The sequence below is a fragment of the Cherax quadricarinatus genome, chromosome 26, assembly GCF_038502225.1.
Source record: "Cherax quadricarinatus isolate ZL_2023a chromosome 26, ASM3850222v1, whole genome shotgun sequence".
Lineage (NCBI taxonomy): Eukaryota > Metazoa > Arthropoda > Malacostraca > Decapoda > Parastacidae > Cherax > Cherax quadricarinatus.
In genome coordinates, this window is record NC_091317.1 from 5,814,734 (window position 1) to 5,833,526 (window position 18,793).

The 18,793-nt window shown below is 41.4% G+C and overlaps 1 protein-coding gene across 4 annotated transcripts in view; it reads right to left on the reverse strand.

The window, feature by feature from the left end:
* The window catches only part of Egfr (epidermal growth factor receptor), a 222,786-nt gene that overhangs the window by 37,656 nt on the left and 166,337 nt on the right, over nt 1–18,793 (reverse strand). For all 4 annotated transcript variants that reach the window (XM_070088765.1, XM_070088764.1, XM_070088762.1 and 1 more), the window contains 2 exons: nt 15,149–15,315; nt 13,427–13,595 (listed from right to left, as the gene is read on the reverse strand). In XM_070088765.1, the coding sequence (XP_069944866.1) occupies nt 13,427–13,595; nt 15,149–15,292 (313 nt within the window). In that variant the 5' untranslated portion in view covers nt 15,293–15,315. The remainder of the gene's footprint in view (nt 1–13,426; nt 13,596–15,148; nt 15,316–18,793) is intronic.

The window sequence follows — 18,793 nt, forward strand, 5'->3', positions numbered from 1 at the left end:
CGCTCAGGTATGCCATCACAGTAGGTCTGTAAACACGTGCTTGAGCGCTCAGGTGCGCCTTCACAGCAGGTCTGTAAACACGTGCCTGAGCGCTCAGGTATGCCATCACAGTAGGTCTGTAAACACGTGCCTGAGCGCTCAGGTATGCCATCACAGTAGGTCTGTAAACACGTGCCTGAGCGCTCAGGTATGCCATCACAGTAGGTCTGTAAACACGTGCCTGAGCGCTCAGGTATGCCATCACAGTAGGTCTGTAAACACGTGCCTGAGCGCTCAGGTATGCCATCACAGCAGGTCTGTAAACACGTGCCTGAGCGCTCAGGTATGCCATCACAATAGGTCTGTAAACACGTGCTTGAGCGCTCAGGTATGCCATCACAGTAGGTCTGTAAACACGTGCTTGAGCGCTCAGGTATGCCATCACAGTAGGTCTGTAAACACGTGCCTGAGTGCTCAGGTATGCCATCACAGTAGGTCTGTAAACACGTGCCTGAGCGCTCAGGTATCCCATCACAGTAGGTCTGTAAACACGTGCCTGAGCGCTCAGGTATGCCATCACAGTAGGTCTGTAAACACGTGCCTGAGCGCTCAGGTATGCCATCACAGTAGGTCTGTAAACACGTGCCTGAGCGCTCAGGTATCCCATCACAGTAGGTCTGTAAACACGTGCTTGAGCGCTCAGGTATGCCATCACAGTAGGTCTGTAAACACGTGCTTGAGCGCTCAGGTATGCCATCACAGTAGGTCTGTAAACACGTGCTTGAGCGCTCAGGTATCCCATCACAGTAGGTCTGTAAACACGTGCTTGAGCGCTCAGGTGCGCCTTCACAAAGATTCGTTAAGTTATACCATGAATTAAGGAAAGGTCCTGGACTTCACCTTACGAAACAGAGTAAATGCGATAGTAATTATGGGTAAGGTAGATTATAGTGGAGAAATGATAATGTTATTAGAAGACAGGGGTACTTACGTGCCCCTTATGGCTTGTTCTTGTCAGCTTTATTTTGAGTTTGGTCAAGTAAATTTTTGACCATGTTTGGAAATATGAGAGGTGTGCGCATTTTGTGACTACTCCTTGTGTGTGTTGGGCTACATATTTACGTATTTTTTTGTACACAGTTCTGTGTGTCTTAGTTACCAATCTGTCCTAGGCGCATGTCCATTAGACACTAGGCCTATTGTAGATGCCCGCGCTCGCGCGGGCGTGTGTGTGTGTGTGTGTGTGTATGTGTGTGTGTGTGTGTGTGTGTGTGTGTGTGTGTGTGTGTGTGTGTGTGTGTGTGTGTGTGTGTGTGTGTGTGTGTGTGTGTGTGTGTGTGTGTGTGTGTGTGTGTGTGTGTGTGTGTGTGTGCGTGCGTGTACTCACCTAGTTGTGATTGCAGGGGTCGATTCATAGCTCCTGGCCCCGCCTCTTCACTGGCCTCTACTGGGTCATTCTCCCCGCACCATGAGCTTTATCATACCTCTGTTTAAAGCTGTGAATGGATCCTACCTCCACTACATCGCTTCCCAAACTATTTCACTTCCTGACTACTCTGTGACTGAAGAAATACTTCCTAACATCCCTGTGATTCATCTGTGTCTTCAATTTCTAACTGTGTCCCCTTGTTGCTGTGTCCCATCTCTGGAACATTCTGTCTCTGTCCACCTTGTCAATTCCTCTCTGTATTTTATATGTCGTTATCATGTACCCCCTATCTCTCCTGTCCTCCAGTGTCGTCAGGTCGATTTCTCTTAACCTCTCCTCGTAGGACATACCTCTTAGCTCTGGGACTAGTCTTGTTGCAAACCTTTGCACTTCTTCTAGTTTCTTTACGTGCTTGGCTAGGTGTGGGTTCCAGACTGGTGCCGCATACTCCAATATGGGCCTAACATACACAGTGTACAGTGTCCTGTGTGTGTGTGTGTGTGTGTGTGTGTGTGTGTGTGTGTGTGTGTGTGTGTGTGTGTGTGTGTGTGCGTGCGTGCGTGCGTGTACTCACCTAGTTGTGATTGCAGGGGTCGATTCATAGCTCCTGGCCCCGCCTCTTCACTAGCCTCTACTGGGTCATTCTCCCCGCACCATGAGCTTTATCATACCTCTGCTTAAAGCTGTGAATGGATCCTTCCTCAACTACATCGCTTCCCAAACTATTTCACTTCCTGACTACTTTGTGACTGAAGAAATACTTCCTAACATCCCTGTGATTCATCTGTGTCTTCAATTTCTAACTGTCCCATTGTTGCTGTGTCCCATCTCTGGAACATTCTGTCTCTGTCCACCTTGTCAATTCCTCTCTGTATTTTATATGTCGTTATCATGTACCCCCTATCTCTCCTGTCCTCCAGTGTCGTCAGGTCGATTTCCCTTAACCTCTCCTCGTAGAACATACCTCTTAGCTCTGGGACTAGTCTTGTTGCAAACCTTTGCACTTTCTCTAGTTTCTTTACATGCTTGGCTAGGTGTGGGTTCCAGACTGGTGCCGCATACTCCAATATGGGCCTAACATACACAGTGTACAGGGTCCTGTGTGTGTGTGTGTGTGTGTACTCACCTAGTTGTACTCACCTAGTTGAGGTTGCGGGGGTCGAGTCCGAGCTCCTGGCCCCGCCTCTTCACTGATCGCTACTAGGTCACTCTCCCTGAGCCGTGAGCTTTATCGTACCTCTGCTTAAAGCTATGTATGGATCCTGCCTCCACTACATCGCTTCCCAAACTATTCCACTTACTGACTACTCTGTGGCTGAAGAAATACTTCCTAACATCCCTGTGATTCATCTGTGTCTTTAGCTTCCAACTGTGTCCCCTTGTTACTGTATCCAATCTCTGGAACATCCTGTTTTTGTCCACCTTGTCAATTCCTCTCAGTATTTTGTATGTCGTTATCATGTCCCCCCTATCTCTCCTGTCCTCCAGTGTCGTCAGGTTGATTTCCCTTAACCTCTCCTCGTAGGACATACCTCTTAGCTCTGGGACTAGTCTTGTTGCAAACCTTTGCACTTTCTCTAGTTTCTTTACGTGCTTGGCTAGGTGTGGGTTCCAAACTGGTGCCGCATACTCCAATATGGGCCTAACGTATACGGTGTACAGGGTCCTGAACGATTCCTTATTAAGATGTCGGAATGCTGTTCTGAGGTTTGCTAGGCGCCCATATGCTGCAGCAGTTATTTGGTTGATGTGCGCTTCAGGAGATGTGCCTGGTGTTATACTCACCCCAAGATCTTTTTCCTTGAGTGAGGTTTGTAGTCTCTGACCCCCTAGACTGTACTCCGTCTGCGGCCTTCTTTGCCCTTCCCCAATCTTCATGACTTTGCACTTGGTGGGATTGAACTCCAGGAGCCAATTGCTGGACCAGTTCTGCAGCCTGTCCAGATCCCTTTGTAGTTCTGCCTGGTCTTCGATCGAGTGTATTCTTCTCATCAACTTCACGTCATCTGCAAACAGGGACACCTCAGAGTCTATTCCTTCCGTCATGTCGTTCACAAATACCAGAAACAGCACTGGTCCTAGGACTGAGCCCTGCGGGACCCCGCTGGTCACAGGTGCCCACTCTGACACCTCGCCACGTACCATGACTCGCTGCTGTCTTCCTGACAAGTATTCCCTGATCCATTGTAGTGCCTTCCCTGTTATCCCTGCTTGGTCCTCCAGTTTTTGCACCAATCTCTTGTGTGGAACTGTGTCAAACGCCTTCTTGCAGTCCAAGAAAATGCAATCCACCCACCCCTCTCTCTCTTGTCTTACTGCTGTCACCATGTCATAGAACTCCAGTAGGTTTGTGACACAGGATTTCCCGTCCCTGAAACCATGCTGGCTGCTGTTGATGAGATCATTCCTTTCTAGGTGTTCCACCACTCTTCTCCTGATAATCTTCTCCATGATTTTGCATACTATACATGTCAGTGACACTGGTCTGTAGTTTAATGCTTCATGTCTGTCTCCTTTTTTAAAGATTGGGACTACATTTGCTGTCTTCCATGCCTCAGGCAATCTCCCTGTTTCGATAGATGTATTGAATATTGTTGTTAGGGGTACACATAGCGCCTCTGCTCCCTCTCTCAATACCCATGGGGAGATGTTATCTGGCCCCATTGCCTTTGAGGTATCTAGCTCACTCAGAAGCCTCTTCACTTCTTCCTCGGTTGTGTGCACTGTGTCCAGCACTTGGTGGTGTGCCCCACCTCTCCGTCTTTCTGGAGTCCCTTCTGTCTCCTCTGTGAACACTTCTTTGAATCTCTTGTTGAGTTCTTCACATACTTCCCGGTCATTTCCTGTTGTCTCTCCTCCTTCCTTCCTTAGCCTGATTACCTGGTCCTTGACTGTTGTTTTCCTCCTGATGTGGCTGTACAACAGTTTCGGGTCAGATTTGGCTTTCGCTGCTATGTCATTTTCATATTGTCTTTGGGCCTCCCTTCTTATCTGTGCATATTCATTTCTGGCTCTACGACTGTTCTCCTTATTCTCCTGGGTCCTTTGCCTTCTATATTTCTTCCATTCCCTAGCACACTTGGTTTTTGCCTCCCTGCACCTTTGGGTAAACCATGGGCTCATCCTGGCTTTTTCATTACTCCTGTTACCCTTGGGTACAAACCTCTCCTCAGCCTCCTTGCATTTTATTGCTACATATTCCATCATCTCATTAACTGGTTTCCCTGCCAGTTCTCTGTCCCACTGAACCCCGTTCAGGTAGTTCCTCATTCCTGTGTAGTCCCCTTTCTTGTAGTTTGGCTTCATTCGTCCTGGCCTTCCTGCTTCTCCCTCCACTTGTAGCTCTACTGTGTATTCGAAGCTTACAACCACATGGTCACTGGCCCCAAGGGGTCTTTCATATGTGATGTCCTCGATATCTGCACTACTGAAGGTGAATACTAAGTCCAGCCTTGCTGGTTCATCCTCTCCTCTCTCTCTTGTAGTGTCCCTTACGTGTTGGTACATGAAGTTCTCCAGTACCACCTCCATCATCTTAGCCCTCCAAGTATCTTGGCCCCCATGTGGGTCCAAGTTCTCCCAATCTATCTCCTTGTGGTTAAAGTCACCCATGATCAGGAGCTTTGCCCTGCATGCATGAGCTCTTCTGGCCACTCTAGCCAGTGTGTCAACCATCGCTCTATTGCTCTCGTCGTACTCTTGCCTTGGCCTCCTGCTGTTCTGTGGTGGGTTATACATCACTGCTATTACCACCTTGGGACCTCCAGAGTGAAGTGTTCCCACTATGTAATCACTTTCTTCTCCGCTATCTTCTCTCTCCAGCTCATCAAAATTCCAGCGATTTTTGATCAGCAACGCCACTCCTCCACCCCCCCTGTTCCCTCTGTCTTTCCTCAGGATTTGGTATCCCGTTGGAAAGATGGCATCTGTTATCATACCTGTAAGCTTGGTTTCTGTGAGAGCTATGATGTCCGGTGATGCTTCTTTGACTCTTTCTTGCCACTCCTCCCACTTATTTGTTATTCCATCAGCGTTTGTGTACCATACCTTCAGTTTCCTTTCCAACACTGTGGTTTGGGGGGCCTGTGAGGGTGGGAGACCTGGTGGCATACTGTGGGGTTCTATAGCTTGGTGTTGGGTGGAGGCTGTGGGTATGGATTGTAGGGTGTGTTGGGATGGTGTGATAGGTTGTATGGTGTGTGTGTGTGTGTGTGTGTGTGTGTGTGTGTGTGTGTGTGTGTGTGTGTGTGTGAGTGTGTTTTAAGCCAGACTAGGATTGCTTTTATCCAATCAAGGTCACAGTTCCACCACCCACTCCCCAAACTTCGTCTCTGTGTGCCCCTTACTCCTCCATACACAGTTTCGAAAGCAGGTATAATTATGCCCAAGAGGCCAATTCTAAATTTAAATGGTATCAGGACCTGAGTTTCGACTTCTTTTCCCCGTTAATCGCCAGTCAGTGAGTGTACACACACACACACACACACACACACACACACACACACACACACAGAGGAGACATAATAACGACATACAAGATACTGCGGGGAATAGACAAGGTGGACAGAGATAGGATGTTCCAGAGAGGGGACACAGAAACAAGGGGACACAACTGGAAGCTGAAGACTCAGACGAGTCACAGGGACGTTAGGAAGTATTTCTTCAGTCATAGTGTAGTCAGAAGTGGAATAGCCTAGCAAGTGAAGTAGTGGAGGCAGGAACCATACATAGTTTTAAGAAGAGATGTGACAAAGCTCAGGAAGCAGAGAGGGAGAGGACCTAGTAGCGATCAGTGAAGAGGCGGGGCCAGGAGCTGAGTCTCGACCCCTGCAACCACAATTAGGTGAGTACACACACATACATATATATATATATATATATATATATATATATATATATATATATATATATACATATATATATATGTGTATATACATATACATATATATATGTATATATATATACATATATATGTATATATATACATATATATATATATATTATATATATATATATATATATATATATATATATATATATATATATATATATATATATATATATAAATATATATATTCTCCATGGGGAAGTGGAACAGAATTCTTTCTTCGTAAGCCATGCGTGTTGTAAGAGGCGACTAAAATGCCGGGAGCAAGAGGCTAGTAACCCCTTCTCCTGTATATATTACTAAATTTAAAAAGAGAAACTTTCGTTTTACTTTTTGGGCCACTCTGCCTTGGTGGGATACGGCCAGTTTGTTGAAAGAAAGAATATATATATATATATATATATATATATATATATATATATATATATATATATATATATATATATATATATATTAACCCCTTCTCCTGTATATATTACTAAATTTAAAAGGAGAAGCAGCTTTTGTTTTTCCTTTTGGGCTACCCTGCCTTGGTGGGATACGGCCGGTGTGTTGAAAGAAAGAAGAAATATATATATATATATATATATATATATATATATATATATATATATATATATATATATATATATATATATATATATTTGGCTGTGTATATTTCGCCTGCTCTTGCGAATTCCTTGCATATATATATATATATATATATATATATATATATATATATATATATATATATATATATATATATATATATATATATATATATATATATATATATATGTCGTGCCGAATATGTAAAACTGGTCGATTAGCATGAACTCATTAAAATTAAGTCCTTTCTAAAATTTTCTCTTATACGTTTAAAGATATATTTTTTTCATTAATGTTAATGTAAAAATTGATAATTTTGCACCAAAAGGTACTTAGAAAACTTACCTAACCTTATTATAACAATCGCAATTTATTTTAGCCTAACCCAGTTAAATATATTTTAGATTTGTTTACAATAATTTAATATTAAACAAACACAGTGAAATATATATTTTTCGTTAGGTACAGAATGATTTTGACGAAATTATTGCATACACAAATTTTCACTTGTCCTAAATGGCAAGATGAGCGTTGCTATTTAAGCCAAGATCGCAAGTTCTGCCTATTCGGCACGACATACACACACACACACACACACACACACATATATATATATATATATATAAAATATATATATGTCGTGCCGAATAGGTAAAACTGGTCAATTAGCAAGAACTCTTTTAAAATTAAGTCCTTTCTGAAATTTTCTCTTATATGTTTAAAGATATATTTTTTTCATTTATGTTAATGTAAAAATTAATAATTTTGTACCAAAAAAGCCTTAGAAAACTTACCTAACCGTATTATAACAACCGCAATTTAATTTAGCCTACTCCAACAAAATATATTTTATATAAGTTTACAATAATTTAATAATAAACAAACATAATGAAATATATTTTTTTTTCGTTAGGTTCAGAATTATTCTTACGAAATTATTGCATACACAAATTTTCGCTTGTCTTATTCAGAAAGGATAGCATTGCTATTTAAGCCAAAATAGCAAGTTTTACCTATTCGGCACGAGATTATATATAAGAACATAAGAACATAAGAAAGAAGGAACACTGCACCAGGCCTACTGACCCATGCGGAGCAGGTCCATGCCCCCCGGATTAGCCCAATGACCCCCCCCGATTAGCCCAATGACCCCCCCGCGATAAGCCCAATGACCCACCCAGTCTGGTCACCTCCACTCAAGGAAGCAGCACGGCACCAGACCCAGCAGCACAAGCTAGTCAGGTCCAACTCACACCCACCCACACCCACTCGTGTATTTATCTAACCTATTTTTAAAACTACACAACGTTTTAGCCTGAATAACTGTACTCGGGAGTTTGTTCCACTCGTCCACAACTCTATTACCAAACCAGTGCTTTCCTATATCCTTCCTGAATCTGAATTTTTCCAACTTGAAATCATTGCTGCGAGTCCTGTCTTGGCTGGAAATTTTCAGCACGCTATTTACATCCCTTTTATTTATTCCTGTTTTCCATTTATACACCTCGATCATATCCCCTTAATTCTACGCCTTTCGAGAGAGTGCAGATTCAGGGCCCTCAGTCTATCCTCATAGGGAAGATTTCTGATACATGGGATCATCTTTGTCATCCTCCTCTGTACGTTTTCCAGAGCATTTATTTCCATTTTGTAATACGGTGACCAGAACTGAGCAGCATAGTCTAAATGAGGCCTAACCAAGGATATATAGAGTTGAAGAACAACCTGAGGACTTCTATTATTTATACTTCTAGATATGAAGCTAAGAATTCTGTTAGCTTTATTGCGAACACTAATGCACTGTTGTCTTGGTTTTAGATTACTGCTAACCAGAACTCCTAAATCCTTTTCGCAATCAGAAGTATTAAGATCTACATTATTTAGTTTATATGTGGCATGGTTATTTACCTGTCCAACATTTAGAACTTTGCATTTGTCAATATTAAACTGCATCTGCCACTTCTCCGACCATTGCATCAGTCTATTTAAATCATCCTGGAGTGCTCTAGTGTCCTCATTAGAATGAATTGGACGGCCTACTTTGGTGTCATCAGCAAATTTGCTTATGTCGCTATTTATTCCCTTATCTATGTCGTTTATGTAAACTGTGAACAACAACGGGCCCAACACTGACCCCTGAGGAACACCGCTTGTGACGTGCCCCCATTCTGATTTCTCCCCATTTATGCAAACTCTCTGCTGCCTATTTGTCAGCCATGCCCCTACCCAGAAAAAAATTTCTCCTATTCCGTGTGCTTTAAGTTTCCTCAATAGCCTCTGGTGTGGAACTCTATCGAAAGCCTTACTGAAGTCCATATACACAATATCATATTCATTACCATGATCTACCTCCTCAAACACCTTAGTGAAAAAAGTTAGTAAATTCGTAAGACAGGAACGCCCCATTGTAAAACTGTGTTGAGATTCATTAATCAATCTGTGCCTATCAAGATGGCTACGAATTGCTTCGGCAATTATTGATTCCATAAATTTTCCCACTATGGAGGTAAGGCTTATTGGTCTATAGTTCGAAGTCAAGAACCTGTCACCTGCCTTGTAAATAGGTATTACATTCGCCATTTTCCACTTATCAGGCACTATGCCAGTTTGTATTGATATGTTAAAACGATTAGCCAAAGGTATGCTAAGTTCCTCTTTACATTCCTTTAACACCCTTGCAAACAGTTCATCAGGGCCTGGGGATTTGTTAGGTTTTAGTTTCTCTATTTGTCTGAGGACCATGTCACTAGTTACTGCAATCGTGCATAGTTTATCATCATCCTGTTCTACAGAATCTATTTCAGGAATATCGCTAGTATTTTCCTGGTTGAAAACTGAGAGGAAGTAGGTATTGAGAATTTCACACATATCCTTATCACTGTCAGTGATCTGACCAGAGTTACTCTTAAGTGGGCCAATCTTGTCCCTAATCTTACTTCTGTATACCTGAAAGAACCCTTTTGGGTTAGTCTTTGAATCCCTTGCGACCTTAGCCTCATAATCCCTTTTTGCTTTTCTTATTCCTTTCTTTATTTCTCTCTTTAATTGAATATATTGATTTCTTAACTGTCCATTCCCTCTTTTGATACGCTTATATATGCCTCTCTTTTGACCAATGAGATGTTTTAATCTATTGTTCATCCATTTGGGATCATTTTTGGTAGATCTAATTTCCCTACTCGGAACAAAAGTTGTCTGGGCAGCTAGAACTATGCTCTGCAAAACGTTATATTGGCAACCAAGATCACCTACCTGACCCATAGTCAGGACATCCCAATTTAGCCCACCCAGGTAATTTTTCAGTCCCATGAAGTCGGCCAAGCGAAAATCAGGGACAGAGATTTGATTGCAGTTATCTGGGTAATTCCATGATATATTGAAACTAAGTGATTTGTGATCACTTTCCCCAAGCTCATCGTTAACCTCAAGATTATTAATTAGTGAATCTTTGTTGGCAAGAACCATGTCAAGCAGATTGTTTCCTCTAGTTGGTTCTGTCACAACCTGTTCTAAAAAGCAATCCTGAACCGTATCAAGAAAGTCACTACACTCAAGATTTCCTGTCATATTGTTCCAATCAGTTTGTCTAAAGTTAAAATCTCCCATTATCACAACATTTTCATATCTAGATGCCTTATGAATTTCGTCCCATAACAGCTTACTGCACTCCCTATCAAGGTTTGGGGTCATATAAATCACACCCAAAATTAATTTGTCACGTCCCTCGAGAAACTGTAGCCAAACAGATTCTGTGTTCGATGTTTCTAGTCTTATATCATACCTAAGACAACAATTTAAATTTTCTCTGACATACATCGCCACTCCACCACCCTTCCTGTTGACCCTATCAGTGTGGAATAGTTTATAACCCTGTATGTTGCATTCAGAAAGCGTTTCTCTATCTTTCAGGTTGAACCAGGTCTCTGTTTTACCAATAATATCTATATTACCTGCACTTGCAAGCAATCTTAGCTCATCTATCTTATTTCTTAGACTCCTACTATTTGTATAGTAAACCTTATGGGAGCTAGTCACTCGTTGCCCTCTAATATCTCTGTTTGTTGATCAACTGATTTGCCACTACTAGCAACTTTATTTTGAATATTGTCTTTTAAACATATCCCTGAGATATCCCGGTAATAAATGCTGTTTTTAACGCTAATACTGCAGCCTGATCGTTTCCCACAAACACCCATACCTCTATAATCTATCAGTTTAAATTCCTAGACAAGTCATCAATTACCCTCTCAATCGAATTGGCTAATGTAACCACTCCATCCCCAGACAGATGAACCCCATCCCTTGCATACATATCACGTTTGCCAAAGAATAGGTCCCAGTTATCAATGAATGAGATTACAAGTTCCTTGCAGTACCTGTCTAGCCAGCAATTTATACCAATTGCCCTAGACATCCATTCATTGCCCACTCCCTTTCTAGGCAAGATGCTACATATGACTGGGATCCCTCCCTTAGACCTAACTACTTCTATGGCTGACCTGTACTTATCCAGCAGCTCCTCTATCCTGCCCTTCCCAATGTCATTACCCCCAGCACTAAGACAGATAATGGGCTTGTTCCCATTACCTGCCATAATGTTATCCAGCCTGCTGACTATGTCACCAACACCAGCTCCAGGAAGGCACACCCTCTGTCTGACCTTTCTCTGTTACAAAATGCATGGTTCATATATCTTACCTGAGAATTGCCTATTAAAATAGTATTACCTTGGTTAGCAGGGGAATCAGTGGTACCTTCAATCTCACTAACCACTGAAGTACACTCGTCTTGGAGAACAGAGAATCGATTTCCTACCTTCACATCTTCTCTATGAACTCTCCTCATCTTCCTTCTTCCTGAACTGTGAACCACTTGCCACTTAAAGCGGCTGCCACCATCACTGCTGGTGACCATTTCCTCCTTACCAGCTAAATCCTTCTCACACTCCCAAACTCATCTATGCGAAGCTTCAGCCTCCTATTTTCCTCCTGAAGAAGTAAAATCTCCTTCTTCAACACTTGAACCTGAGATTCTAAAACACTACAACAAGCCATGGTGCTTGGTAACAGCCCACGCTAACTCTCAAGAGCTTAGGCAGGTATGACTACACGTGACCACTATATATATATATATATATATATATATATATATATATATATATATATATATATATATATATATATATATATATATATATATATATATATATATATCAATAACAACACTGCACTAGCCAAGGAGTGGGAACTCCTTGGCTAGCGCAGTGTTGTTATTGATCAATAACACTCGTTTCGTGGTTACAATAATATATATATATATATATATATATATATATATATATATATATATATATATATATATATATATATATATATATATATATATATATATTCTGACTATTCCTTTCGCGTTTTGCATGCATGGAGATAGAGGAGGCTGGGCTTATGACATACAGGGATACCTTTCTCGGATCGCACATTGACCAAAGTATATCTAGTTTAATTATTATTTCAGATACTTACGTGAAGGTCCAGAAAGAGAGGTAGCGTGGAGGCAGCCATGGGGTGCTCCACTACGCAGCGTGTAAAGAAAAACACCTGAGTGAGGAGACAATAACGTTGTGAACCTTGTCTTCACGGTGTGACAAGGCTAAAACCAACACCTGTAGGTTACCTGTAGTCTCTTTCAGGGTTTACAGCCTCCGAACTAGTCCTGGTTACTGGAGGCCAGCCATATGCAGACCAATGTATGCACCACAGCCTGGTTAAACAGGATCTAACTTAAGGACCTTATAAAGTTCCCTCTTGGCATCGTCACTGACATGAACAAAACCTGTGACTGGTTCCAATAGGTTTTTTCCGACTCTCGAAGCTTGGAATGAGGCTACACCAATGTCAGACTTAACTGGTGGCGATCTGATCAGGTTGCTGCTTCATGCGACTCTCTCATGCCATAGTGTAAGAATTTAAATTTGATATTTTACTTTGCGACGAGAACAGATATAATAGTCAATAAAGTTAGAGAGAAATAACAGGAACATCATAACACAGAAATATTAGTTAGACAAAAGACATGTATCCAGCTGGACAGACACAAAAACAACTGCCCTCCAACCAGTTTTATTATTACTTCTGTATTCAATACAACTTGTGTTTATACATAATAATTCGCGTATTGAATATTGCTGACATCAATAATGCATTGTTTATGAAGAATTAAATATTCCCTGCAAGCACCAGTACGCTATCCACCCAACTGTTTATGTGGGCGAGTTACCTTCCACAGGAGCCTCGTCTCATTGCCGACATACCTATCCACGTCAATCCAAAAAACTCCCAATCATATACTCCCTATTTTCTCCCCATTAGACAATATTATCTACAACCCATCCACCCCTGTTTCCTCTTCAAAAGTGTTAGGAGATATTACTCTGATAGCTAGGCTTTATTTACCCACGCACTCGCACACGGCGTGTCATGGGTGTTACCACTGATGGCTCTCTATGGAAAACCATGTATCGCATGAAAGGCATTACTTACCCCTGAGGGCTGGCATCTCTAAGGTGTGCATCTTGGAGAGGGTGACCAGCAGGGCGAAGCTCTCGTCGTTAACGGACACTTTGAAGAGTGTCCTCCCGCGGATGATCTGAAGTGAGGGCAGTACAATCTTCTTCACGTCCACGTGTGAGATCAAGAGGTAGCCAGTCACCTGTGAGTGGATTATAGTTATACCTAAGCCGTATATGTTTTAAATACCATAATTACGTCTACGTCACCTGTGTGATTGATGTATAGTTATATCTACGTCACATGTGTGACAGACATAAGTTATATTTACGTCACATGTGTGAGGAGATAGAATAGTTGTATCTACACTCAGTCAACTGCGCGAGGCTATCACACCATATACTATTCTAAAAGTGAAAAAAATATAGCCACTTGCAGGGATACAACATTAAGATGAATTATAATCAGAATACTCGACAGCTTTCTGCAAGTGACCAGCGACGGGGGAGCACAAACACTCTGGTAAATATGACAACACACAACGCGGTTTATGTCATTTTTTTATTAATACCTTTCATCTATTTTATCAATTGATAAAATCCCTGCCGGACTAAACGTCTTCTCAATAAAATACCATAACCCGCAGTGTGTATTATACATAGTGTCTATATACTCTAACAGTGTATTGCCAAAATCAATCATTTATTGGTATCATTCGCAGCTACTTTTGACAAGGAAAGTTATAAAAACTTGTGTATATACACAAATTTGAAGGATTTATACAAGAACTTGAAAGATTTGTAAGAACTTGAAGGATCTGTAAGAACTTGAATGATTTACAAAAACTAGGATTTACAAGAGTTTTAAACATTTACAAGAATTTGAAGGATATACAAAAACTTGAAGAATTTACAAAAACCTGAAGGATTTACAAGAACTCGGTGGACTGCAAGAACTTAGAATGAATAAGAACCACAATACCATGGCTGGAACAAGACACAGATACAAACTGGAGATGGACAGCAAACAATGTTTCAGTCCTTACTGGACACAATGTTTCAGTCCTTCCTGGACGCAATGTTTCAGTCCTTCCTGGACACTAACAACTAGTTTTCATTTCAAATTCGTTGACATTGAAAAACCTGGATGATTTACTAGGTGAACATCAAAATGGTATACAATACCGACAGGTTGTTAGGTAAGACACATATGCAACAGTTAGACAACTTTATTCCGAAACGTTTCGCCTACACAGTAGGCTTCTTCAGTCGAATACAGAAAGTAGGCAGGAACAGTAGAGATGTGAAGACGATGTAATCAGTCCATCACCCTTAAAGTCGTAGAATTTGAGGTTGTCAGTCCCTCGGCCGAGGGACTGACAACCTCAAATTCTACGACTTTAAGGGTGATGGACTGATTACATCGTCTTCACATCTCTACTGTTCCTGCCTACTTTCTGTATTCGACTGAAGAAGCCTACTGTGTAGGCGAAACGTTTCGGAATAAAGTTGTCTAACTGTTGCATATGTGTCTTACCTAACATGATTTACTAGGACTTTACAGATTTAAATGACAGTTACTGAGTTTTATAACCGGCGTGTGATAATACCAGGAGTTGCTATAACCGGCAGGTGTCACTACCACTGCAGTATGTCACTACCACAACAAGACATTACCCCTACAATCTCTCTATTATCACCAAGTGAAAATCACCACCAGGACAGATTCTCGCTACCGCCAGGCGTGAGGACTCACCTCACGGATGTACTGGAGGAAGGAGAGGTCCAGGTTCTCGTCTTGAAGCCAGGTGAGTTCTAGGTTACCGTCCACGTAAGTGCAGTTGATAAATCGATCGCGCAGGTTCCTGTAGTGATGGTCTCTGTTGGAAGGAACTGACATGCGGCCAGTCGTCCCAATGCATACTGTAGGGAGAGAGAGATAAACAGGTGTTAGTGTTAGAGGAACGATGTTAATGAGAGTAACACACCTGAGTGAGATGAACATACAGTACACTAGTGTGAGGTGAACATACAGTACACTTGTGTGAGATGAACATACAGTACACTAGTATGAGATGAACATGAAGTACACTAGTGTGAGATGAACATACAGTACACTAGTATGAGATGAAGATACAGTACCCTAGTGTGAGATGAACATACAGTACACTAGTGTGAAATGAACGCACAGTACACTAGTGTGAGATGAACATACAGTACACTAGTGTGAGATGAACATACAGTACACTAGTGTGAGATGAACATACAGTACACTAGTGTGAGATGAACATACAGTACACTAGTGTGAGATGAAGATACAGTATACTAGTGTGAGATGAACATACAGTACACTAGTGTGAGATGAACATACAGTACACTAGTGTGAGATGAACATACAGTACACTAGTGTGAGATGAACATACAGTACACTAGTGTGAGATGAACATACAGTATACTAGTGTGAGATGAAGATACAGTACACTAGTGTGAGATGAACATACAGTACACTAGTGTGAGATGAACATACAGTACACTAGTGTGAGATGAACATACAGTACACTAGTGTGAGATGAAGATACAGTACACTAGTGTGAGATGAACATACAGTACACTAGTGTGAGATGAACATACAGTACACTAGTGTGAGATGAACATACAGTACACTAGTGTGAGATGAACATACAGTTTACTAGTGTGAGATGAAGATACAGTACACTAGTGTGAGATGAACATACAGTACACTAGTGTGAGATGAACATACAGTACACTAGTGTGAGATGAACATACAGTACACTAGTGTGAGATGAACATACAGTACACTAGTGTGAGATGAACATACAGTACACTAGTGTGAGATGAACATACAGTACACTAGTGTGAGATGAACATACAGTACACTAGTGTGAGATGAACATACAGTACACTAGTGTGAGATGAACATACAGTACACTAGTGTGAGATGAACATACAGTACACTAGTGTGAGATGAACATACAGTTTACTAGTGTGAGATGAAGATACAGTACACTAGTGTGAGATGAACATACAGTACACTAGTGTGAGATGAACATACAGTACACTAGTGTGAGATGAACATACAGTACACTAGTGTGAGATGAACATACAGTACACTAGTGTGAGATGAACATACAGTACACTAGTGTGAGATGAACATACAGTACACTAGTGTGAGATGAACATACAGTACACTAGTGTGAGATGAACATACAGTACACTAGTGTGAGATGAACATACAGTACACTAGTGTGAGATGAACATACAGTACACTAGTGTGAGATGAACATACAGTACACTAGTGTGAGATGAACATACAGTACACTAGTGTGAGATGAACATACAGTACACTAGTGTGAGATGAACATACAGTACACTAGTGTGAGATGAACATACAGTACACTAGTGTGAGATGAACATACAGTACACTAGTGTGAGATGAACATACAGTACACTAGTGTGAGATGAACATACAGTACACTAGTGTGAGATGAACATACAGTACACTAGTGTGAGATGAACATACAGTACACTAGTGTGAGATGAACATACAGTACACTAGTGTGAGATGAACATACAGTACACTAGTGTGAGATGAACATACAGTACACTAGTGTGAGATGAACATACAGTACACTAGTGTGAGATGAACATACAGTACACTAGTGTGAGATGAACATACAGTACACTAGTGTGAGATGAACATACAGTACACTAGTGTGAGATGAACATACAGTACACTAGTGTGAGATGAACATACAGTACACTAGTGTGAGATGAACATACAGTACACTAGTGTGAGATGAACATACAGTACACTAGTGTGAGATGAACATACAGTACACTAGTGTGAGATGAACATACAGTACACTAGTGTGAGATGAACATACAGTACACTAGTGTGAGATGAACATACAGTACACTAGTGAGATGAACATACAGTACACTAGTGTGAGATGAACATACAGTACACTAGTGTGAGATGAACATACAGTACACTAGTGTGAGATGAACATACAGTACACTAGTGTGAGATGAACATACAGTACACTAGTGTGAGATGAACATACAGTACACTAGTGTGAGATGAACATACAGTACACTAGTGTGAGATGAACATACAGTACACTAGTGTGAGATGAACATACAGTACACTAGTGTGAGATGAACATACAGTACACTAGTGTGAGATGAACATACAGTACTAGTGTGAGATGAACATACACTAGTAGATGAACACAGTACACTAGTGTGAGTACAGTACACTAGTGTGAGATGAACATACAGTACACTAGCGTGAGATGAACATACAGTACACTAGTGTGAGATGAACATACGTTAATGGACTACATAGTCACGCTTGTCTATGCGTGTGTGTGGAGGGGGGAAGGTTTGGGGGCAGTTCAAGCTTCTATGGTCTAGTGAAGGTTTTTATTTACTTTTATTGAAGTAATAGATAAAAGATATTTGGCTAAACCCATATAGGTGCTATGTCACCTATATGGGTATTGCTTTTTTTTGTGAATGTAACAGCAACAATAATTATAATTACATCATGTCAGAGTTTATAATTATTGATAATGATTCTCATGTCTTGTCTTTAACGAGTATTGTGAATTTTGGCAATTTTTTTCGAAATAAAATAGATCATTTAATTGTATGATGCGTCTTACAGAGGCCAAGTTTTGTATCCGAGGAAAAGTCAATGTGAGAGTTTTTACGAGGGAGGAAACTGAGTAGAGAGAAGTGCACTGAGAGACTCGGGAGGTATCTTGTTGGAGAGATAGTGAGAGAATCAGGAGGTATCCTGTTGGGAAGGTAGTGAGAGACTCAGGAGGTATCGTGTACGAGGAGGTAGTGAGAGACGCAGGAGGTATCGTGTAGGAGGAGGTAGTGAGAGACTCAGGAGGTATCGTGTAGGAGGAGGTAGTGAGAGACGCAGGAGGTATCGTGTAGGAGGAGGTAGTGAGAGACGCAGGAGATATCGTGTAGGAGGAGGTAGTGAGACGGTGGAGACCTCGTCCACCTCCCAGCCACCCGCCCAGCGACTTCTGAGTCAACACGGCTCTGGTGACCACAGCGCGGGGGCCTCACCCTCCCAGCCAATCACCAGCCTTCGCGCTCTTTTTCCTGCTGACATTGTATATATCTGACGAAGAGCTCACACTTCCAGCCATTATCCAGCATTTGCACTCTTTTTTTTCTTATTGACACTGTACATGTCTAATAAAGAGCTCACTTTCCCTACCAGTCAACATCTGCGCTCTTTGCTGTGGCTTCCTTCCAGTAAACACCAGCCTTCGAGGTTTTTCGTTACTTTCCTCAACCCATCACCAACCGTCTTACTCTTTTTCCTTGCTTACACGAATATCCCGGAAAGTTGACC